This window comes from Chionomys nivalis, chromosome 18, assembly GCF_950005125.1.
Source record: "Chionomys nivalis chromosome 18, mChiNiv1.1, whole genome shotgun sequence".
Taxonomy (NCBI): domain Eukaryota; kingdom Metazoa; phylum Chordata; class Mammalia; order Rodentia; family Cricetidae; genus Chionomys; species Chionomys nivalis.
In genome coordinates, this window is record NC_080103.1 from 22,703,799 (window position 1) to 22,728,710 (window position 24,912).

General features: G+C 48.5%; 1 protein-coding gene across 4 annotated transcripts in view; it reads right to left on the reverse strand.

Moving 5' to 3' along the window:
• Elapor1 (endosome-lysosome associated apoptosis and autophagy regulator 1) overlaps positions 1-24,912 on the reverse strand; it is an 81,896-nt gene that overhangs the window by 33,178 nt on the left and 23,806 nt on the right. For 2 of the 4 annotated variants that reach the window (XM_057793160.1, XM_057793159.1), the window contains 2 exons: positions 3,486-3,606; positions 1,531-1,723 (listed from right to left, as the gene is read on the reverse strand). The exons of 1 other annotated variant lie outside the window; for it this stretch is intronic. In XM_057793160.1, the coding sequence (XP_057649143.1) occupies positions 1,531-1,723; positions 3,486-3,606 (314 nt within the window). The remainder of the gene's footprint in view (positions 1-1,530; positions 1,724-3,485; positions 3,607-24,912) is intronic. One more of the 4 variants, XM_057793161.1, reaches the window with a different exon arrangement.

Below are 24,912 nucleotides of genomic sequence, written 5' to 3' on the forward strand. Positions count from 1 at the left end.
GATCCCATGTTTTTAATCCCAGCACTAGGGAGGTGGAGACAGGGCGATATGGCTGGGCGGAGAGAGGACTATAAGGCCGGAGGAGACAGGAATTGTGCCGTCTGAGGTTTGGTGGAGACAGACGCAGTCTGGAGATGGCAGTCTGAGGACAGGATTGCCCCTTTGGGCTGAGCATTGATAGAGTTCTTTTACAGACCTCTCTGGTGGCTGGCTGCTCTGCCTCTCTCATCTCCAGCATTAACCCCTATATCTGACCCCGGGTTTTTATTACTAAGTCCAATTAGAATTCACGCTACGCATTTACTTGCTTCGTGATAAAGAGAACATTTGCTTTCCTGACATACATATTATCAGAACTGCTTTATGTGACTTTTTATGCTAATGTTTTCCTCCCTGGAACCCACCACCACCTGGCACACAGTCATGTGATTTGAAGGCGGCAGTGTGGAGCGGTAGAAACTTGGGACTGTGTCTGCCATCAGTCCCGCCAGTTTCGAGCTAGGAAATTAAGATGGAATGCTTAACCTCGCTGGGCCTCCAGCTTTTCACTGCAGAATGGAAGTCACAACGCCAGTTTCCCTGGGCTCCTGAGTAGGTTCAAGAAAAACCTTCTACGTAGGACATCCAGCGTAGGGCCGAGTCCCTAAAAGGCACATCTGGAATACATATTCAGCTGTCTAGCCCTGACTCCCGTGGGGAGGGGGCACTGGCAAAGGTCTCCTTCTGAGCTGGTGATTCCTAGCCACTGGCATGTGGTGGGTCAAATGAGACTGACCACGACAGACTCAAATCATTGAATCCTTGGTCCCTGGTTGGTGGAACTCTTTGAGAAGGATTGGGCATTGTGGCCTTGTTGGGAGAGGTTTCAAAAGCCCACTAGAGGCCCAGTCTCGTGCTTGTGGATTAGATGTAAGATCTCAGCTACAGCTCCGGGGCCATGCTTTCCTGCCTGCTGCACGGACTCACCCTCTGAAACTCTAAGTCAGCTCCCAATTAAAGGCTTTCTTTTATAAGTCGCCTTGGTCATGGTGTCTCCTCACAGCAATAGAACAGTGACTAAAACATGGGTCTCAAGGGTGTTAGAGAATCTCATTCATGATCCCTCCAAATCCACACCATGTCATACACAGCCAGTTTTAGACGTTTGGCACCAAAGCCAGCAAGACAACCAATGCTTTGTACATTGTGTTCTAATCCGGTTCATGAAGTTTATTTACTGACTCAAGATTCCACAGAGAAAATCCAATTGGGTTTTGTTTTAAACCTGCTGGTCCATTATACACTTGTTGTTCCTCATCCACCTGCCTCTATTTCCTTAGGTGTTTCTCTCTCACAGATGTCTGCTAGTCAGTGGTAAGCTTAGGTTAGAATGGGTCAAAGGAGTGGTCACTTCCAGGAGTCTCCCCCTCCCGCACCCACCCCCAGGGAGTGTGGTGTCCTCCCACCTGCCTCAGGAGCAGCACACAACAGTGCCCAGGATGCCCTGAAGCCCCTTTCCCAGGAGACTGGGGTGCTGGCTCCCAGACTCACGAAGTGCAGTTCTCCGTGGACTCAGTGATGGTGTCATCGACTTCCAGGTTCGCCGAGAGGCTGGCAAAGCCATGAGGCAGTTCATCCCACTCATCAAACCGGATGCCAGTGCCGAGGGAGTAGCGGCCCTCTGCGCAGGGCTTGCAGGACTGGTCCTTCATATCCAAAAACTCTCCGGCATTGCAAGAGAAAGCTGGAAAGTAGGGCAGGGACAAGGGAGGGGTGCTGAGGTCACTGTGGTCTCTGGAGGAGGGATGGGGCTGGAGGCAAGCTAAAGCTGGGACCACTAAAACCTAGGGCTAAGGGACATCTTCTGTGATGGTATTTATACGGAAAGACCACACGAGTAAAGTCATAGAGACATAAGGCAGATTTGTGGTTACCACAGAGACTGAGGAGAGACTGTCGCTAAGAACTTTCTTTTCAGTCTCTAAATGCCCCAAAATGTGAGTGGTTAGGAGTTGCCGGAAACAGCTGGGCGGTGGTGGTGCACACCTTTAATCCCAGCACTTGAGAGGCAGAGGTAGATAGGTGGATCTCTGAGTTCTAAGATAGAGAAGTCCTATCTCAAAAAACAAAACAAAACAAAAATAAGGGTTGCTGCAAAGATTCTAGCGGCCCTGAAATTTGCCAGATAAAGGGTGGGATTTATGGTCAGTAAGAGGAGGTATTGTTGTAAGTTCAAGATCAGCCTTGTCCACATAGCAAGTTCTAGGCCAGCCAAGGCTACTCAGAGGGCCTTTCTCAATTAAGAAAAATAAAATAGCCTAGCCAAAGTAGTTGTGTCTCAATAAAGCCAACATTTTAAAAAAGAAAAAAGTATTTTAAAGTCAGGCAAGGTGGTGACTCACCAGCAATCCTACCACTTGGGAAGGGAAGGTAGGAGTTCAAGGTCAGCCTCATTTATATGAGACCTGTGGAAAGAAAGAAAAAAGGGAGGAATGGAAGGGAGGGAGGGAGGGAGGGGAGGGAAGGGAGGGAAGGAGGGAGAGAGAAAGGGAGGGAGGGAGGGAGGGAGGGAGGGAGGAAGGAAGGAAGGAAGGAAGGAAGGAAGGAAGGAAGGAAGGAAGGACGGACGAGATACTGGGCTAAACTGAGGTGGGAATTGAAAGTCCTTAATCTCCTTTGCAACTTTTTCAATGATCTCTCATCTCTAGTTCCTGGAATTTATTGTTATGCCCTTTGCATTCCTAGAAGAACAGGACACAGAGGATAGAAAGCTGTGAGGACTGAGTCACAGAGTTGAGACGGGAGCTGCAGTCACCACCCTTCTGGTCACACTGCAAGGTTCTTGCTCCCTGAAGTGATGCCCAGTGTATTTAAAAAAACAAAAAAAATCCAAAAAACCAGTATCTGCACAAGCTCGTTTCTTCAGTTTCCTTTTCAAAAACAAAAGCAAATTGCAATATTCCCTAAAGACTGCTAAGGCTGGGAGGTGCAGATCAGAGAGAAATGCACAGACAGGCAGAAAAGAAAAATGAAGGGTGTGTTCATGTGTGTGTGTGTATGAGTGAGTGGCAGGCATCTAGAATTGTTTATATTATACTCATTGGATCTAAATTGAAAAATTAAGCAAATTCAGATACTCAGGTTGAATCTATTAAATAACATTTCTTTCTTTTTGTTCTTTTGTTTTGTGGGTTTTTTTTTTTTTGTAGGGTTTTGTTTTTAGGTTTTTTTTGAGACATGGTCTCTCTCTATAGTCCTGGCTGTCCTGGAGCTCACTATGTAGACCAGGCTGGCCTCTAACTCACAGAGATCCACCTGCCTCTACCTCCTAAGAGCTGGGCTTAAAGGCCTTTGCCACCACACCTGGCTAAATAAAATTTCTGCACCGCGTTCCAGAAGGGTTGGTGGTGGACGAAAGATCTGGCATCTGTCCCATCAAGAACAGCCTGGCGCGGAAGGCTAGGGGCTAAGGATCGGGGAGACCCTGGGACAAGAAGGCTGCTTACAGCACTCGGTGCCCTTGACGGGGTCGGGGAGGCTGGTACACAGGCCCGGGGTGTGTGGCACGGCGACCCTCCACCTGGAACCCGTGCTGTCACAGGCGGTGTATTCATAGTGGTACTCTGACTGCAAGGGAGACAGGAGCAGGCAGAAGGTCCATCATCAGTGCTTAGTCATCGACAGTTTCCTGCCCACTGTGGGGGCTACCAACACCCTTCATTACCGTAAAGGCACCAGGATCCTGGCAAGGAGCAAGTCATCATGGTACCCAAAGATTAAAAAACCCCTAGGAGAACTACAATCATTTGAATCATTTTTTTTTCCCACCTGACTATGGTTTAGTCCCTTAGAAGTACGTTTGTATGTGATTCTCTTCGCTGCTATGTATATATAACGTCCTGTGGAGGGGAGGGATGAACAGACTAAGGCTGGCCGTGTAACCCAGCTCAGGGAGTGCTTGTGTAGCACGCTCAAAGCCCTCAGTTCGAGGGTTAGAAGTTCAAGGTCAGCCCCGGCTATGCAAGACTGTCCAAAAACAAAACAGATCGACAACAACAAACCACTAAAAATGGGCGTTTTTTTTTTTTTTTTCTTGCCCAGACAGAAGAATTTGAGGACAAGAACATTCTAAATGGAGAGCTTGGCCCATCAAACAAACAAAAAACAAAAAAACAAAGCAATCGTCACACAAACCTCTATTTCTAGCTCTCCTTCTGCTCGAAAGATCACAAGGAGTCTGAAAACTTGCATTGCGTTGTATAAATATCATCTTTAGCCCAGCAGGTGATGTGCTGCCATCTCTCTCCCTCTCTCTCTGTCTCTCTGTCTCTCTGTCTCTCTCTCTCTCTCTCTCACACACACACACACACACACAGACACACACACCACGCATACACATACACACACACATACACATACACACATGCACACACATGTACACACATAAACACATACAGACACACATACACATATGTGCACACACATACACACACACATGTCCACACTTCCTCGCACCAGGGCACTTGCTGTCCAGTTGCTTTCCTTGAAGTGGAACCTGGAAACAGGAGCATGGCTCACAAACCAAACATGTAGTCCAACAACAAGAAGCACTACTCGAGCGAGGAGACATAGTTGATGTGGTGAGCAGGACTCAGCGCTCAGCGCTCGGTTCTGATCCTTCAAGCCTTCCTTTGAGCCACAGAACTGATTGCTTTCGTTCTGAGAAGTATTTCACGGTCCTGGTTGCTTTTGTTCTGCCAAGTATTTATAATTGATTGTTACTGTATCTACAAGTGAAGCAGAGTGAATGTCCCCCTTGCAGCCACACTGAAGCTTGATCCGACAGCATGCATGATGGCAAGGAGCTGGGGCTGACCACGAGACAGGCTGAGGTCTGCTAATCGAGCCTATCAGAGCTTTACCTTGGTAAAACGCACACTGTGATATCTATCTTCAGATACGTGACTTTCCCACTTAGCATCTATAAAATCCAAGGTTGAGACGGTGAGGAAGCACTGTGTCGTATCTTAGCTGTGTCAGAAGCAGCAGTATCTCAGGGTTGCTGGAATATGGTGAACTCAGTGCTTCCAATCCTGGGACTCCAGAAACTTAGTAGGAAGATTGCAGCCCATGTCTTCCTTTTCCACCTTGGTAAATATTTGCCAAATACATTTTGTCAGCCCAACACACACAAGTCCAAGTTGGACCAGCAGGACTTGGGTGGTAACCTGAACTCAACACTTCCGGAAGAAGATGCAGAAGGTCAACGAATTGTATGTAACCTTAGTGCTTGTTTTCTTTGTTTGTTTGTGGTAGGGTCTCACACTGCCCAGGTTGGGTTTGGAACTGGGTGTGTTGGAGTTTACTTTTGTCTGTATGAGAGCTCTGCTTGTCTGTCTGTCTGTTCACCATGCACGTGCCTCATACCCATAGAGTCCAGAAGAAGGCATCAGGTCTTCTGGAATCAGCCTTACAGATGGGTGTGAGCCTGAGAATTGAACCTGGGTGCTCCAACAGAGCAGCAAGTGCTCTTAACTGATGAACCATCTCTCCAGTCCTGAACTTTCTTTTTAAAAATTACACTGATTTGTTGTGTGCATGCATACATGTGTGCCTGCGTGCGTGCATGTGAGTGTGCGCGCGCACGCGTGTGTGTGTGTGCGTGTGTGCATTTGTGCGTGTGTGTGCGCACGTATGCTTGTGTGTGCGCGTGTGCGCGCACGTATGCTTGTGTGTGCGCGTGTGCATGCATGTGTGTGTGTGTGTGCACGAGTGCGTGAGCCAGTGCTTGTGCTATGGGGTACATGTGGAGGCCAGAGGACAACTTGAGAAACTCAAGTTCTATTCTTCCCCCATGCGGGTCTGTCTTAGTTAGGGTTACAGTTAGTGTCATAAAACACCATGACCCAAGCAGCTTGGGGAGGAGAGGGCTTACTTGGCTCACACTTCCCCGTCACAGTTCATCACTGAAGAAGTCAGGACAGGAACTCAAACATGGCAGGAACCTGGAGGCAGGAGCTGATGCTGACGCCCTGGAGGGGTGCTGCTTACTGGCTTGCTCACCATGGTTTGGTCAGCCTGATTTCTTATAGAATCCAGGACCACCAGCCCAGGGTGGCACCACCCACCGTGGGCTCAGCCCTCCCCCTCAGTCGCTAATCAAGAAAATGTCCTACAGGCTTGCCTACAACCTGGTCTTACGGAGGCGGTTTCCTAACTGAGGTTCCCTGCTCTCATAGGACTTTAGCTTGTGCCAAGCTGACATGAAACTCCGCAGCACAGGGTCCCAGGGATCGAACTCAGGTTGTCAGGCTCGGCATCAGGTGCCACCTGGTGGTCCTACCCTTGCATTTCCTTGCCTTCACCTCTCAGATGTTGAGATTTACAGATGTGTACCTCACCCTTCTTCTAGAGCTTATTTTTATACCAGAATGTATGGCTTTGGATTTAAATGTCACTTTCACCAAGGAGAGAAAGCTCATCAGGACAGTGAGGTTTTTGTGCCCGAGGTTACTATCTCTCTGGGCCTCCTTTTCTTCATGGTTTTAGCTGTTTCCTTGTCTCAGAGATAAATATCCTGTCGTTGGAGGGAGGTAAATAGGTCAGCTAAACATAACGTGATTTCAGTTCTAAAAAGGATAATTTCAAAGGGTCTTTTTTTTTTTTTTTTTTTTTGGTTTTTCGAGACAGGGTTTCTCTGTGGTTTTGGAGCCTGTCCTGGCACTAGCTCTTGTAGACCAGGCTGGCCTCGAACTCACAGAGATCCGCCTGCCTCTGCCTCCCAAGTGCTGGGATTAAAGGCGTGCGCCACCACCGCCCGGCTTCAAAGGGTCTTGTTGCAAGAATAAGGGTTAAGGGAAGCCCACAGTATGCATATGCAATAGAGATTTGGCAGTGGGGCAGAAGGGAACTTCTTTGAGCTTCATGGCTCCCTAGGAGGCAGACAGAAGATGCTGTTTTCTCCATTGTCAAGTTGATTGTCCCGCGGGATGAAATGGCTAGCTTGTCCAAGGTCACAGAACCTGTAAGTCACAACCTGAGCTGGAACTCAAGACTGTCCCACAGGGAATCCTCTCCCGCTTTTATAGGCCTGACAAAACATAAACTCACACTGGGCCAAAGTTCACAGCCAAGCCTAAAAGTTAAATATGATGTTACCAGTCATCCACGGAAGCCAGGCTACGTTCGTTTCTGAGGCCCGAGAGCTGGTGTTAAATAAAGTAGCTCATCTACTCAGATCATTTTAATTCGCTCTAATTGCGTTTGACCTGAAGGCACAGGGCGCCAAATCTGTCCCTTTGCACCGGCTTTCATTTGCTCTCTCCAGCTGCTGGGAGGCTAAGAGATTTTCTGGGAGAATGGCAGTTCTGAGTCTTTAAAATTTTCCCTTTTAATATGTGTTAATTTTTTTCATGCCACTCGGGGAGAGTCACAGCGTCCAGAGTCGGCAGCCCTGCTGCAGCGTCCGGGAGTCGGCAGCTCTGCTGTAGCGTCCAGAGTCAGCAGCTCTGCTGCAGCGTTCAGAGTGGGCAGCCCTGCTGCAGCGTTCAGAGTGGGCAGCCCTGCTGCAGCTTTGCAGACTGAACTGCGCTTTAAGATCACGTGGTGAAAGAGGAGCTCGGGCGGAGGTAGAGCAGGGAGTACGGTTCTGCTCAGTGTCCTGTGAGTACCTTCAGCTCCCCGCGGTGTTAGTGACTTTTCTCATTGTTTTGGCCAAACAGCCCACGAGAAGCAATTTAAGGGTGCAAGAGCTGATTTGGGTTTGCGTTCCGAGGTTACGTGGTCCACTTGGGCGGGGGAGACGCGGCAGTGGGGAAGTGAGAGGACTTGCTCCCATTTCAGTGGGCCAGAAAGTGGAGGAAAGGGAATGCCGCCCCTCGTCTGGGTTGGTTTCTCCTTTTCCTTATGCGGTCAATGACCCCAGCCCACGGACTGATGATGTCACATTCGGTGTGGGTAACTCCCTTCAGCTCATCCTCTCTAGATGATTCTTCGATGGTGTGCCTTGCTAATGTCCAGGGCATTTCTTTTTTAGATTTTTTAAATATTATGTGCGTAACTGTTTTGTCTTCTTGCATGTCTGCACCACATGCAAGCCTGTGCCCAAAGAAGTGAGACAAAGACCTCAGTTCCCCTGGGACTGCAGTTCATCATGTGGGTACTGGGAATCGAACCCAGTACTCCTGGAGAGCAACAAGAGCTCTTTTTTTTTTTTTTTTTTTTGGTTTTAGTTTTTCAAGACAGGATTTCTCTGTATTTGGAGCCTGTCCTGGAACTAGCTCTTGTAGATCAGGCTGGCCTCGAACTCACAGAGATCTGCTTGCCTCTGCCTCCAGAGTGCTGGGATTAAAGGCCAATGCCACCACTGCCCGGCTCAACAAGCGCTCTTAACTGCTGAACCGTCCCTCCAACCCCACGTCCTAGGCATTCCTTAATTCCATCAATTTGACACGATTCGCCACCGAACCAACAATATCTCAATGACCTAGTCATCTGCTTTTGAAAGTGTACAGCCAGCAGACTTCATAGATGAACACAGGACACACACACAGTAATCTGCCCAGCACACAACATCTTCCTCCTTCCACACACAGGTGTGACACATGTCTAAACTTCAGTGTCGGGCACGACAGGGACTGGTTATTCCCTGTTCTTGGAGAATTAATGAAAGCGTTTAGAAACGAGGGTGGGGACCTTTAATCAATCCATGCCCCATTCCCCCACCACCCAACCAAGTAATGCTCCTGGGCCCTCAAAAAAGAAGAGAGGAGACCCTTCAAGCCGGAATCCATGTTGCCTAAGGTCGGACTGTCTGGTGGTTGTGCTGATCTCCAGCCTTAGAATTTCGTCACATAACATCTTTAGGCCTTGCCCAGGTATCAGACGCACTGACAGACGAAAACGTTGGCAGGCCAGGATGGAATTTGGACGGGAATCTGTCCTCCCTGAGCTAGAGATGCCACTCAGCTGGTAACAGTTTTTGCTCTGGGATCCAACCCCAGTACAGCGTATATTGAGTGTGGTGATAAAAGTCTGTAATTCCAGAACTTGGGATGCAAAGACGGAAGGAGCGTAAATTCAAGGTCATCTCAGCTACATAGGGGATCTGAGGCCAGCCTGAGCTACACGAGACTCTAATGCAAACTAACAAAACGGAAACCCATTCTTTCCATCTTCCCCTTTTTCCTTTCAACTAGTGTATCTTATTCTTCTCTCTCTCCTTTCACAATGATCATTAAGTTAGCACATGATGTTTCAGAGACTGTTGGCGATCTACAGATTGCATCCTCACGTGGTATTTGGTTGACGTGAGGGAGGGTAGATGCTGAAGAGCTGGTGACAGAAAGGTATGGTCCACAGTGCAGGCAGTGGGGGGCCCATAAGAGATCTGACCTCTTTGGGCTGCCTTAAGTAAGAGGTAACCCTACTACCCCACTGCCGTTTCAGGACGCTCAGCTTCTCTAAGCCTCAATTGCTTCGTGGGAAAACATGGAGAAATGACCTGGCGGGTAAGAGCACTAGCTTCTCCTCCACAGGATCTGGGTGTGATCCCCAGCACCCAGATGCAGCTTGCAGCCATCGCAACTCCAGCTCTAGAGGCTCAGATCCCTTGCTCTGGTCTCTCCAGGCATCAGGCATAAAAGTGGCACAAAACACCCATACACATAAATAAATGGCTAAGATAGCAAGTTTGGTTATGTGTAAAACTAAATGATTACAGTGTTTTAAAATTACGTTAAATAATTAACTTATTTGTGTGACCATTGTGCACACGTGTTAGAGGCCAGAGGATGACTTTCCTACCAGAACCAGGCAGGAGTCTTTGACTCCCATCACCCCAGGGAGCAGGCGGGTAGTGCCAGGGTTTGTCACGGCTGGGAGGGGCGAGTCTCAAGAACAGGTTCTTAAGCAGACCCGAGCTTTTGCTTGAGCCAACTGTGACTAATGCCTTGGGTTCTGGCATTAGTCAGGGATTGAACTCACATCCTCGGGTTTGGCTGAAGGTACCTTTACCTGCTGAGCCAACGCACCAACCCTGTGCTATAATTACAGTGGGAAAAAAATGTTTTTGACTGTGTGTGGTAGCACAAACCTGTAATCTCAACCCTCGGGAAGCTGAGGCGAAAGGACTGCAAATTCAAGACTGGTCTAAGCTATAGGTTTTAAGAATTAAATTTCAAAAGGGTTATGCCGTCTATCCTGGAGAACATGCCCAGACTCTTGAGTTATTCCGTCAAATAGGCCTTCCCACGGAAACCTGATTTCCTGCAAGTCTAAATTCAAGAGACAGCTCCAATTGTTTTAGGGAAAAAATGTATTTTCAATTACCATTCAGTTGACTGAACTAAAAAAGACACCAAGATTAAGCAACGGAAGACAGCATCATGGCGTCCTACAGGCTTGTCCCCGTCGCAGGGTCTCCCTGAGGCTTACCCAATAGCTATTCACAGGTTCTTAAAGTGTTTTTGTTGCAACTGTGCAAAAAAATATTAAGTGCTAAAAAATGTTTTGTTTTTAGACGTTCTGTTCCTCCTTTACAAATAAAATATTCAAACTCTGGCAATATTGGTGATATGGAACATGCCGGGACTTCCGCATTCTAGGGAGATACTCTCAGCATTGGGAGCCTTGAAGATCCGGGATCTGAAAGAGTCCGGTTTCCACATCTCTGTGATGTGTGCTGATGAGAACGAGGTGGGAGGAGACCGATCATAAAATACATCCAGAAAACAAAGACACAAAACTGCCATTGCACACCCTTGTTTGCCCCCATTTTCCCAGCAGTGGCAAGCAGGCCCCCAGAGACACTTAGCTTTGCTGCTAGAAATGACACCTGCAATCGCAGACTAGAGGGGACAGATGGCCGGCGGAAACACCGAAGGGACAAGACTAGGTGACCCACTGGCAGCGCGGCATTCTATCCCAGCCTTCTTCCGGCCGCGCTGCCAAGGGTGCTGCTTCCAGATGGCCTGGCTTGGCAGCTGAACTGAAAGCAGGCAGGGGGTCTGGGGAGATGACTTAATCAGCCGAGTCTTTGGAGCGCAAGCACGAGGAGCTCAATTTAGTCCCAACAACCCGCATCATCCAGGCATGGTGGCTCCTGCCCATCATCCCAGAACTGGGGAGCTCGAGTACAAGGGTCCCTGGGTTTTCTGGCGACTCGTCTAGATGAGTCAGTGAGCTCCAGGTTCCATGAGAGACCCTTCTCAAACAAAGACAAACCAAGGAAGACACGCCAATGTCAGTCTTTGGCTTCATATATGCACAGACAGACATGTACATATGCACTTGTACACACATGTGCACATATGGTAGACAGACAGAAAAACAGATAGATAGATAGATAGATAGATAGATAGATAGATAGATAGATAGATAGATAGATAGAATGTAATGAAAATTTTAAAAATAGATCTGCTATAAGCCCATCAAGGAAAGAATAACTCATCCCGCACCCAATTTTACTGTGCTCCTTTATTTTTGGACCCTGAGGCCAAGGCTGACTTTCGATTGGTCACAGCAAGAGAACTGACCCTGCTGGAGACCCAGAAGTACGTCATCTTCAATGGGCCAAGTCCCCCACAAATGTGCGCTGTCTGCAGGGTGAAAGGTGGCCTGAGAGAATTAGTTTTAATATTTCGCTGTATCTCTTTCCAGATTATTTTTCTGCACATGCTGGGTGGGGCAGCTGGGGAGGTGGTGGTGGGGCTTGAACTCAGGAGTCTTGCACATGCTCCACCTGGGAGCTGCATCTCCGGTCTTCTGTGTGAAGTTTCTAAAACAAAGTGAAGGGCTGGGGCGTGGCTCCGTGGCGGAGCAGATGCTGAGCCTGTCCAGACCTGGGCTTGTCCCTAGGATCAAGAACAGGTACAAAGAAAAGGTCGTGCACTGTGCTGGTTTGGGTTGCGACTCTTTCCCTGGCTGTCTGGTTGTTTAGAATGCCTTCCGGTGCCTTTAATGATTGCCACGGCTTCTTTAACTGTTCTTCTATTGTTGGAGATTGGGTTTTATTCAAGCTTTCTCTGTTTTATATTGAACTCCAATGATGTTTCCTGTGTCTCTTGTGTTGTTTTCTTTGGGTAGATTCCCAGGAGTGGAACAATCAGGTTTAAGACAGTGGGTTTCTCTAAGATTCTGGTTCAAGACTTCTCTTAGGACTGGAGAGGGAGGGGGGGAGGGGGAGGGAAATGGGAGGAGGTGGAAATTTTTAATAAATAAATAAATAAATAAATAAATAAATAAATAAATAAAAATACAGGCGAGAACAAACATCCCTGGTCTTTAAAAGTTTGTTGTTGTTTATTGTTTTGTGAGACCGTGTCTTATGTAGCCCAGGCTAGCCTTAAACTTGGGCTGTACCTGTGAAAACTTAAGAAGACTCACATTTATGTCTTTATAATTTTTTTTTTTTTTTGGAAACAAGATCCTGCTATGTAGCCTAGGCTGGCATTAAACTCATCGAATGCCTACCTCCTGCTTCCTAGAGATAGAAGTATGGATGTATGCCACCATGCCAGGCTTTTAAATATGATTTCCAAATATCAAAATAGCACAGCGGGCCCTGTGTGCCCATTGTCCTGCTTTAATATGCCCCCCCTTCCTGCCGTTCTTGCTTCCCCCACTTCCCACGAGCTTCTACTCCCTGCCCCCACTGGAGGCTCTCCTCGGAGCCTCCCATTCATTTACAGTAAAATGGACACACAGCTGCGACCCACACATCTCAGTCACGTCACTTTAGTGGACGAATGCCATTGGATGAACCATTAACAGCTTCTGAGAGGTTGCTGGTGGACGAGGGCTAACTCCTGTCCCCCCGACCCCCAGGGAGAAGCCAGAACCAGGCAGGAGTCTCTTTGACTCCCAGTCACCCCAGGGAGCAGGCCGGCAGTGCCAGGGTTTGTCTCGGCTGGGAGGGGCGAGTCTCAAGAACAGGTTCTTAAGCACACACTTGCTAGAGCCAAGTGTGACTAATGCCTTGGGTTCTGGAGAAGGACACTTCCCACCCTCCCCCACGCACGGGCTCACCCCCCTTCTCCTCTCAGAGTCCCTGAAAAGCAGTTCCTCTGGAGATAATGTCTCCTTTTGGAGATTAAGCTGTTTCAGGTGTCAAGCGCCAATGAGCTGGGGACACAGGTCAATGGGTAGTAGCTGCTTCTTGGCTCAGAAAGCACCCCTGAGACTGGAGCAGAGCCCATGGATTAAGGCCAGGTATGGGAACCTTTGGTCCCCCTCTTCCATCCTCTGTTAGGAGGACTTGCCCTTCACTTAGAAACAGGAATAAGCTCTACTCTGCTTATTCTCTGCTCAAAGAAATGTCACAGTTTGAAACCTCAGTCCCCATCGCGAGACTTCCAGGTACAGCCCCAGCTGGACGTTTTCGTGAGTGGGCATTCTTTATTCTTTTTGCACTGGGATTTCTCAGCTTGAGTTATGGTGCATGCTTGGGTTGAGGCTCTGGAGCATGACACCCTTAACTCCCTCATCCGTTATAAGGTCAGCGGTGGGAAGAGCTTTCCTATTGCTCTCCAGCTTACCCAACTGGAAATGGGGGAGGGCAGCCACATCTGCTTTTGACTCCTGCCTCCCATCCTTATCCTTTTAGGACCACTGACACAGCACTGGCCTTCTGGTACTCTGTCTGCGTATCAGAACCATCCTAGGTAGGGTGTTTGATAGACAGGTGATCTCTACATCACTGTCCCTCTCAGACCTCAGTGTTCTAAGTATTATCTGAAGTATTGGGCTCAGAGGAATCGATTCCCAGCACCCACGTGCCTCAAAACCATCTACAACTCCAGTTCGGGGGGGGGGGAGATCTGATGCCCTTCTGATCTCAGAGGGTGACAGCCACAAACATTGTACACAGAAATACATGTAGGCAAAATATTCAGGTACATAAAATAAATAAAGGAATAAAAATAACAATCTTTATGCCGTTTGATAAACAAATTTCCCGCAAGATAATGGTTGTTAGCCTGCAGTTTATAGACTACTTTCTGTGTACCACGGGATGCAGAATTAAGCCACGTATGTTTTTCTGGGCAGTAGGTCTATACTTTTCATTAACTTTATAACTGTTTCCTCTTTACCCAGAAAAACATGAAAACCTGTCACAATGGCTTAGCAGTTTGAGGTCATTTAATATTTTACTAAACTAAGGCTATAATACTTCAACCAAGAAATTTTCAAATTGTGCCCCAGAGCCCAAGGGTTTAGAAAGACTGCCCCATCAAAGAGAAGAAGAAAGCTGCGCTTTTAACGGAGTTACATGTTTATAGTTCTTAGGTGAAATTTTGTTTACACTGAAAGTTTCACTTCTCAGAACCATTAAGGTGCCCGCCTGGACTGACCATGGACTCAGTTCTAACCCTCCTGGCTCCACTTCCCAAGTGTTGAGATTACAGGCACATACCACCCTTCCCGTTTCTTCCTTTCAGATTTATTTATTTATTTATTTATTATACAACATTCTGCCTACATGTATGCTCACACGCCGGAAGAGGGCGCCAGACCTCATTACAGATGGTTGTGAGCCACCATGTGGTTGCTGGGAATTGAACTCACGACCTCTGGAAGAGCAGCCAGTGCTCTTAACCACTGAGCCATCTCTCCAGCCCCCTATATCTTACATTTCTATCTGTGTGTATGTGTATATGTATATGTGGGGTGGGGTGGGAGTGCCTATCTGCCATGCCATGCATACGGAGGTCGGAGAACTTGAGGAAGCCAGTTTCTCTCCTTCGACTGTGTAGGTCTCAGGGATTAAATTCAGGTTGTCAGGCTTGGAAGCAAGAGCCTTTATCCTCTAAGCCATGTCACCGGCCCTGTGCTTGGTTTTTTTTTTTTTTTTGGCGGTGTGTGTGTGTGTGTGTGTGTGGTTTCAAGACAGGGTTTCTCTGTAGCTTTGGAGCCTGTCCTGGAACTAGCTCTTGTAGACCAGGCTGGTCTTGAACTCACAGAGATCCGCCTGTCTCGGCCTCCCGAGTGCTGGGATTAAAGGCAGGCACCAACACCACCCAGCCCGTGCTTGGTTTTATGTGGTGCTGGATCAAAGCCAGTTTCAAGCATGCTAGGCAAACATGCTACCAACTGAGCCTCATCTCATCCCAGAATACCTGAATCTCTCTTTGAATGTTGGGCACCAAAGGAGAGTCTCGGGGTTAAGGATGTCCTAGAGCTTTTCTCTGAGTGCCCTGGGTGGCCACTTGTTTCTTCCCCCCTTAGAGCGGGCACCAGACCCAGCAGCCACCAGGCAACAGGCCTAGAGCTGCCTGGTCCCAGTCAGCTGTCCTCTACCATGGGAGGTTACCTAGCAACGTGGTGCCAGGAGTACTGGGAATCCCAGGTAAGGAGTCTAGGAGAATACTGATCTCGGATTGCTGCTTCTTAGCAATGCTCCTTTCTGCTCTTGAGTTCTGGCTTCTCCTTTGACCCAAACCCAAAAGAGACCCCTCTCATTCATCCCAGGGACACACCACGCAAAGCAAGTATTGGGCTCCACCCTGACACTGTCCCCACTATACAACTGTCTGTAGCATGGACTGTCTGTTTGGAGCACAGCCTTGGCTCCTGGGAGACACTGAGCAGTTGTGTAAGGTAATGAGGCACTGGTTGATGGGTAGTTGGCTGGGTCTTGGCACCCCGTGCATCTTTAGTCCCCACAGCCCTCCTGAAGTTTTGCGAATTTCATTCCTGCTGTCTGGCTTTCCTATTGACAGTAACAGACCCTTCACCTGGAGCTCACTGAACTGTATCGCTCCCTTGAATCCAGAGTGATTTTTAGCCCCAAGGACTTACTACCTTCAAACACATTTTATAACCTAGTTATTCACTGCCTCATCTTCATGCCAGATCAGCTGTGAGCTCCACCGGACACGGCCGTGTATTTTGTTCACAGATTAGCATGTGCCAGAATAGCGTCAGACATAGCAGCTGGCCATTTGTCAATGGCTGAATGAACATCTCGAGCTATGCAGGGGGATGAAACTGAAGCCCAAGGGTCTGGACCCTGCTCTTGGCCTCCCAATCCACCCTGCAGGCTTGTAGGCATCAGCGCTCCCTGGTCTGTACATTGAGTATATCACACTTTGCTAAGAGGACAAAACAATCCACCTCACACCCCCCAGATCTGGGCGACAACACCCACCTCTCAGGATGATTGTAAGAACCTGTTCAGGAAAGGTCTTGGAGTCTGAGTTTTACAAAGCAGGTGAAGGGGGACGAAGCTCGGGGGTCATAGAGTCCTTGCCCATGCAGCGTGTACAGCCTTAAGTTCAACCTTCCAGTACATAAAACAAAAGCCTGTGTATTGCTAGGACCTGCCAGAGGGGGTCCTTAGCGAGCACTCGGGCTCCCTGTCAGAGAGCAGAGGTTAAGGAGCTCTTGGCATTGCTGCCCGTCGGCGATGACCTGCCTCGCTGCATCTCCGCGCCCTGACGCGCCCTCTCATTTAATCTGTCTTCTCATGCATATGGAATAACATCTGTCCTTTCCCCCACGTCTTCCCCCCAACAACTCCCCAAAGCTAATCTCGCAAAGACAAAGGCCGCTGCTGACGTTCCTGCCGCCCTGTAACTGCGGCCAGGTGTCAGGTGCAGGGGGCTTTTCAGGGTTGGCCATGAATATCCCTGGGCTTGAAAAGAAAGGCTTTGTCACCAAGAAACAAAATGTCCCTTTAGATAATCCTACCGTTTTCTGATGGGTGGGAGGAGGGCGCACATCTGTCTAGGAGGCAGGGCTCTGTGAGACTGGATTTCAAAGATGCGTGTCGCTTGGTTTTTAATGAGAGCAACGTGTTCCATGAGATCGTTTTCACCTGTGCTCTTAGCCGAGCACGAGACAGCCAGGCCAACAAGCGCCTCGCCCGTGCAAACCTGTCCGAGGACACGGCCTGTCTGCACGTCAGCTGTTTGAGACAGAGGACTTCAGCCTGGAGGACACACGCCTCCAGATATAAATCAGCGGACAGGGCTTTAATTCCACTACGGGTATAACAAATACCTCCCAGTCACCACAGCTCCACAGTCTCCCAGAAGATTATTCTTCAGACCGTAGAACCCGGAGGACACCAGTATGTGCTTTCAAGAGACCAAAATTCTCAAAACCTTTTTTTTTTTTTTTAAAAAAAAAATTGTTTTTTAAATCAATCACGGGTTCTCAGGGCTGAGGATATAGTTCGGTAGATTGTTTGCCTGGAAGGAAGAAGGACCCAGGTTCAACCACCGGTGTGATGGTGCGTGCCTGAAAAGGTAAAGAAAGAAAGATCAGAAGTTCGAGGTCACCTTGTATCACACAGGGAGTCTAAGGCCAGTCTGGAGTCTGTAAGACCCTGTCTGGGGGGGCTGGATGTGCACACCTTTGATCCCAGCCCTCAGAGGGGCAGAGGCAGGTGGGTCTCTGTGACTGCCCCACCAGCCAGGACTAAGAAGTGAAACCTCATCTCATAAACAAATGAAACAACAAAGCCCCAAATAAAACAATAATAAAAACAAAGCCAACCACAAGCAAGCAAACAATTATAAGTTCTCAAAACTGAGAAGAAAACAGACTTTCTGGGTGCTCCCTGGACTCCACCAACAGCTACCCAACCAAAGCGGGCGAAGCGATGGGTGTTTCCTTCCCACTCCGGTCCACTGCGGACCTCTTACGTTCTATGGCTTTGGGCAAATGTGTAAATGTTATGTGTCCATTACATAGTATCGCATATGTGACGCTGCGTTATGCAGTGTGTCCCTGGCAGCCACCCGCCCATCCTAGTATCATTGCCTATTCTGGTCACAGAGATGGCGCCGCAGGGTGTAACCTTTCCAGAGCGGCTCCTCCACCCCGCCGTGTGCGATCGTGTTCCCTCTGCGTCTTTTTATGGCCTGATAAGTCACCCTGAAATAACTTAATATTTTGTGTCATTTGTCCGAGGAACCAAGGAACAAATTTGGGTTTGATCCCTAGCGCCACATAAGCCAGACACGGTGGTCACACACCTATAATCTCAGCACTTGGGAGGTGGAGGCAGGAGGATCCCAAGGTCAAAGTATCCTCTGCTACATAGTGAGTCTAAGGACAGCCTGGGCTACACAAAACTCTATCTCCAAATTATTTTTCTTCATATAAATGGTCAAAAACTTCATTTATACTAAGTTTTTTAAAAAGCATATAATGCCTCCCACAGAGAGAAGATTCTTTAGCAGAATTTTAGAGCTGGGGGCATGGGGGGACAGCACTCTACCGAAGCAGCATTTTACCAGCCCAGGGAGCAGCTGACCCTGAGCTGACCCTGCCTGCCCTGCTCTTCTCAGATGGCTCTGGCCCACCAGGGTATCTTTAAAGGGAAAATTGAGCCAGGCGGCGGTGATGCATGTCTTTAATCCCAGCACTCGGGAGGCAGAGGCAGGCGGATCTCTGTGAGTTCGAGGCCAGCCTGGTCTACAAGAGCTAGTTCCAGGGCAGGCTCCAAAGCCACAGAAAAACCCTGTCTCAAACCAAAAAAAGAAAAAAATAAAAAGAAAAGAAAAGGAAAGGACCCATTTCTCATGTTGCATTTGTACTTTGACTTTGTTGCTATATGAAAATATTCCCTGCTTTAAAAAAAATCAGATGTTTACCATTTGCCCCCCTCAGAGAGACTTGGGTTTTTTTTTTTTTTTTTTGGTTTTTCGAGACAGGGTTTCACTGTAGCTTTGGTGCCTGTCCCGGAACTAGCTCTTGTAGACCAGGCTGGCCTCGAACTCCCAGAGATCCGCCTGCCTCTGCCTCCCGAGTTCTGGGATTAAAGGCGTGCGCCACCACCTCCTGGCTCTCCATAGCTTTTGGTTCCTGCCCTGGAACTAGCTCTTGTAGACCAGGTTGGTCTCGAACTCACAGAGATCCGCCTGCCTCTGCCTCCAGAGTGCTGGGATTAAAGGCGTGCACCACCACTGCCCAGCTGGGACTTGGGTTTCTAACTGGCCTTTGGTGATGGCATCAGAAGAGAATACTGTATGCCACCCTACCCCGACTCCCAGCCTCACCCCAAATCTGCAGAATGCCCTGCTTATTGTCTCACTCCTCACATCCCACCAGCCCACGTTGGCCCCGTTCCCACCCCTTCCTGATGCTGGCCCAGATACCTCAAGACAAGGAGAGCTCTGCCCTCCACAACACTCCAGCAGCAATAGACAGTTGCCATATTGGTTTGCTGTTTCCGGGTCCATGCCTGCTTAAATAGAGGTGTCGTTGGCTCCTGTTTCTGACTGACAGCCTCTGAACATCAGATGTTCCACAGATATTTTGAAACATTTCTTACGGTTTTGGAACTGGCTGAGGCTTTTAACCCACTCTGACCCAGGGCAGACATCCCTGCTACACCACAGATGGCTAACATTGTGGCTTCCATGACAGTGGTTCTCAACCTGTGGGTCGTGACCCCTACAGGGTCATGTACCATATATTCATATTATGATTCATAACAGTAGCAAAATTAGAAGCTATGGAGCAGCAAGGAAATAATCTTACAGTTAGGGGTCATCACAGCGTGAGGAACTGATTAAAGGGTCGCAGCTTTAGGAAGATTGAGGACTACTGTTCTAAGGGATTAAAATATTTCGAGGACTGACCGGGAGTGCTGTTCAGAAACAGAGCACTTGCTCTGCCTATGGAAGACCCTGAGTTAGATCCTCAGCACCACGAGAACTAATTGATTAATCCACTGCAAACAATAAGGAGATATGTGCAGTGAAAAACCCAACTGGGCTAGACAGGGAGCTCAGCTGGTGAGGGCTGGCCTTGCAAGATTCGCCTCAGAAGAGCTGAGTTTGGCAGCCTGTGCTGTTATCCCAGCCCCCGGGGACAAAGACCAGTGGATCCATGGCGCTGATAGCCACAGACAGTTCCCGGACAGTGAGAAACACTCTCTCAACAGCAACAACAAAGACAACAAAACAGTGGGTACTGCCTAAGGGGACAGCAGCTGAGGTTGTCCTCTGCCCTCCATGTATTTGCACACAACACACACACACACACACACACACACACACACATCCTTGCCGACCTCTCTTCAGGGCACCCTACAAATGGTACACACACCGTTACATCTCACCAAGCCTGTGGTAGCCGGCCAGAGCTGCTGGGACATCACCCCATCTGGGTGGCCTTAAACCACACTTTTGCCCTCGCAGTTCAGGATACCAACTGGAAATCAAGGGCTCAGCAGGAGAGAGCCCTGAAGGCAGACAGGGAGAATATGTTCTATGGTCCTGTCCTAACTTGTGGGGACCACCAGCGATCTGGGATGCTCCTTGGTTTGTTACAGTGTACTACTTTGTTTTGGATTTTCTGAGTCAGTGTCTAGCTATGAAATCAGGCTGGTTTAGAACTGACGATCCCCCTGCCTCAGCTTTCTGAATGCTAGGGTTACAGACAGGTGCTACCATACTTTGCTGAAATCCTATCTTTACATGGCATTTTCACTTCTGTGTACCCCTAAATTCGAATTTCCCAAACCCTTCTTAAGAACAGTAATCAGATTAAGCCCCACCCTCATGTTCTTAATCTGGATTTCATGTGCAAAGGCCCTGTTTCTAGATCAGGCCACACTGGGGTACACCATGGATACTCTACCCTACAGAGAAAAATTTGGAGAAGGCAGTAGAGGCACATGCTTTTAATCCCAGCACTCAGGGGGGCAGAGGCAGGTGAATCTTTGTGAGTTCAAGGCCAGTCAGGGCTACACAGAGAAACCCTGTCTCAAAAGAAAAAGAAAGGAAGGAAAGAAGGAAGGAAGGAAGGAAGGAAGGAAGGAAGGAAGGAAGGAAGGAAGGAAGGAAGGAAGGAAGGAAGGAAGGGAAGAAGGGAGGAAGGGAGGAAGGAACTATTTAGAGGACATGGTTGCCCTCACCACAATGTTCACGCATCACGATTTCTATCGAGACAAAGAAAAGCATGGTTCTTGGTCCTGCGCTGTGAAATTTAGTGATGGCTTCTTAGATGGAAAAAAAGTAAAAAAATGAAAAGATCAAAGCAGAGCCAAGCATAGTGACCTGTATGCCTGTAGCCTAAATATTCAGAGATGGAGGCAAGAGGACCTGGAATGTTGTTTGCTCGGAGTGGACAGTGGGCATGGAGGGCGGGCATGGTCCTGTTTGCCTTTTGAGTATCATAAGCCGTTGCAGCATTTCCAGAAACTTTCCTTCCTCCCCCAACCACTGCCTTTAAAAATTAAATTGATTACACATGTATTGAGACAGGGTTTCAGGTAGTCCAAGTAGCCAGAGATGACCTTGAACTTCTAATCTTCCTGCCTCTGCTTCCTAAGGCTGGGATCATAGGCGTGAGCCAAGTCGGGCAGTTTGCAGTTTATGCAGAGCCAGGATCTAACCCAGGGCTTTGTGTAGACTAGGCAAGCACTTAACTAGCTACATCACACGCCCAACCCCACGGCCGTTTTCACGCAGGAAATACATTACTCCTCTAGGTTCAGGCGTTCTCACGCAAGCCCAGCTGGCCTCAGGCTGTCCTGAAATTCCTGATCCTCTTGCCTCTCCTTCCCAAATGCTGGGATTACAGGTGCCATTGTGCTGGATTTACCCTCCCCACCTCCCCTCACCCACAGATGGAGATGAATCTAGCCTGCACCTTGGTAACTCCGCCATTCTGCCTGAGCTACACCCTAGACCCCACACAGCACCATTCTTGAAACAGAGGGAAGGGAGACAAGAGTGCCAGAGACAGTTCCTTAAACCAGAATTCCCTTCGGGCTCCTGCTGTGAATGATGAGACCTCCTGGAAGGAAGGAATTCATCTTTTGTTTTTTAAACCAGGAAAAGAAAACTGACTGGCCTGGTCTCTTACAATAAGACTGCCAGAGTATGGGGCTGGAGAGATGGGAGGACCCGGGTTCAATTCCCGGTACCCTCTATGGTGGTTCACAACCAGCTGTAACTCCAGTACTAGGGATCTGAACCCCTCTCCTGGCGTCCTCAGGCACTGGCATACATGCAATGCACAGACACACAAGCACTCAAAACACCCACACAGAGAGAAACAGGTTTTAAAAGCAGGCAGCGAGGGAGCTTTTGGAGTGGAGACAGGAAGGGCTGGCTGGCCTCTGCAGAGATAAGCTACGGGACAGGTGCAGAGTAGCCCAGCATGTCTCATCTGTGAGCACACCTGTCGGGTCAGGTGTGCCAGCTGCTCACCAGCAGGGCTGGACTCTGGGAGCCTTGGCAAGACTTTTTTATGTTTTTTTAGGAACCCAGGAGCATGTCATATACCAGGAAAGGCCTCTGCCACTGAATGTATCCCCAACTGTTTTGTTTTGGTTTTTTCTCCCTTTCTTTCTTTTTTTTTTTTTTAGACAGGAAGAGGGTATCTTCTGCACTACCCTGGCTGGTAGCTACCCTGGAACTCACTCTGTAGACCAGGCTGGTCTTGAACTTGCAGCTATCCTGCCTCTGCCACTTGAGTGCTGGAATCGCAAGTGTGGACCACCCCCCTCACTCAATAGGACCCTAACATGAGATCCTCGACCCATGCCCTTCTCCACAGCTCACAGTCTTTGTGGCTTCTGCTACCAAGTGAAATGTTCCTTCATCCCGTGCTGAAATCGGTGAGCGCACACCAGGTTCCCTTTCCACCACCAGGCAGCCCACCCATTCCCACTCTAACCCACTGAAGGCACCTCCCACTTGGGTGGAGGGAGCAGAAGCGGCTTAGGTCCAAGAATGAAATTTGGTGGAAAAAAGGCTAGGCAGGATGCCAAACACCCCTCATTTCCAGGACGGCTTCTGAGGATTGCTCCGCTTTTCAGCCCTGGGAGGAAGGACAGAGACTGCCGCTCCTTTATTTTACAGCCGCCCATAAACAAGCAGCCTGGGCTTCCCTGCTGCTCTGAGCAGGGCCTGCCAGCAGATGGTTAATAGATACCAATGAAGCACCAGAGCCCTTTCTATCTAAATCTGAGACCAAAAATATTACCGTGGTTTTTAAAAATACGCTCCATTTCTACAACTTCCCAAGTTCCGCTAAGAGGCGGCGTGTACTCTCAGATTCTGACTGGAACAAAGAAGTTCCTGCCTCGCTCATAGCTAATGATGAAATTAGTAATTCCACTGTTGAATCGTTGATATGCTAATTCCATTGTTAAGACATTGATATGCCGCCTTGGTCTGCAAACTGAGTTCCAGGACAGCCAGGCCTACACTGCCTGTGTGTCTGATGCCTACAGAGGGGAGAACAGGGAATCAGATCCCCCTGGAACTCAAAATCTGGAGTTATGGATGACTGTGGACCACCAGGTGGATGCTAGGAACCAAACTTGGATCCTCTCTGCAGGCAACAAGGGCTTTTAACTGTGCACCATCCGCTACTCCCCACCCCTTCTTCTCTGACATTCTCTTCAACACTCTAGCCTACAGAAATGACTTTTCTGTTTATTCATGTTAGTTTTTTGTTCTTAGGGATACTCCTCCCTTAGACATCCCACCCTCAGTCTCAAGAGTTTTCACTTTTCCTTAAGAAACCAACTTTGATGGAGCCGGCTGTTAAGAGGTCGTACTACTGTTCTTTCAGAGGACTAAGGTTTGGTTCCCAGCATCCACACGGCGGCTCACAACCTTCAGCAACTCCAGTTCAAGGGGTTTGGAAACCCTCTTCTGACCTCCAAGGGCTCTTCCTGTACATCTGTGGTACACTTAACATGGGATGCACATACAAACATCTAGCACACACATGCACATCAAATACAATAAATATTACTTTTAAGGGATGAGTCTACATTGACTTTGCCCAAAGACGTTTTTCTTAGTCTCTGTCTCTTTCTCTCTCTTTTAAGTCTCATGTCCTGGAACTTGCTATGTAGTCTATAATGACCTTTGAACTCCTGATGCCTCTGCCCTCACCACCACACCCAATTTACAGGAGGCTGGGATGAACTCAGGGCTTTGCGACTGATGGGCAAGCACTCTATATAAGTCCTATATAAGCAACCACTCTATATGCCAAGTCCTACACCCCAGCCCTCGTTTGTTCTGCCCCTGGATAGTTCCCACACCTTAGGCTCGTATACCCGTGTTTTCACTAAAATTTTGGGCCACCTGGGACTTAGAGTGTAACCTTAGTTGAAACAGTGTCTTTGTAGATATAATTACTTAAATTGAGGCTATTTTAAATTAGGATAAGCCCAAATCTGTGGTGGCGCACACCTTTAATCCCAGCAATCGGGTGACAGAGGCATGAGGATCTCTGAGTTCGAGGCCAGCCTGGTCTACAGAGTGAGTTCCAGGATAGCCAGGGCTACACAGAGGGAAAAAAAAAACAAGAATAAAATTAGGCACTTGGGAGGCAGAGGCAGGCGGATCTCTGTGAGTTAGAGACCAGCCTGGTCTACAAGAGCTAGTTCCAGGACAGGCTCCAAAAACCGAATAAAATTAGGATGAACCCTAAATTTAGTGCCTGATATCATTAGTTCCTGAGAAGATAGCAACACACATACAAGATTAATACCATGGCCTCATAGAGGCCGCAAACCAAGGGACACCACGAGGGACAGCAACCCCCAGAATCAGGGAAGAGGCAAGGAAGAATTCTTCCCTGTGGCACTCACTGGTGGACGGCCTCTGCTGCCCTGTGGACTTGGACTTGTGACTTCTGGCTTCCAGAACTCAGGAATTCCAGTTTTTTGTTTTGCTTTTGTTGTTTTTGTTTTACAGATAAGGTCTAACTATGTGGCCCCGGCTGGCCTGAAACTCTGTCTCCCCAGAGCTACGATTAAAGGCCTGTACCACCTTGCCTAGAAATTCCAGTTTTGCTTTGGAGACAAGGTCTCCTTAGGTAGATCAGGCTGGTCTCAGACTCACGGCTCTGCCTGCCTCTTCCTTCAGGAGTTCTGGGACTGATGGCGTGCACCTGGTTATTTTAAGCCACCCGACTGACTAGCACGCAGTCACAGTGCTATAAATC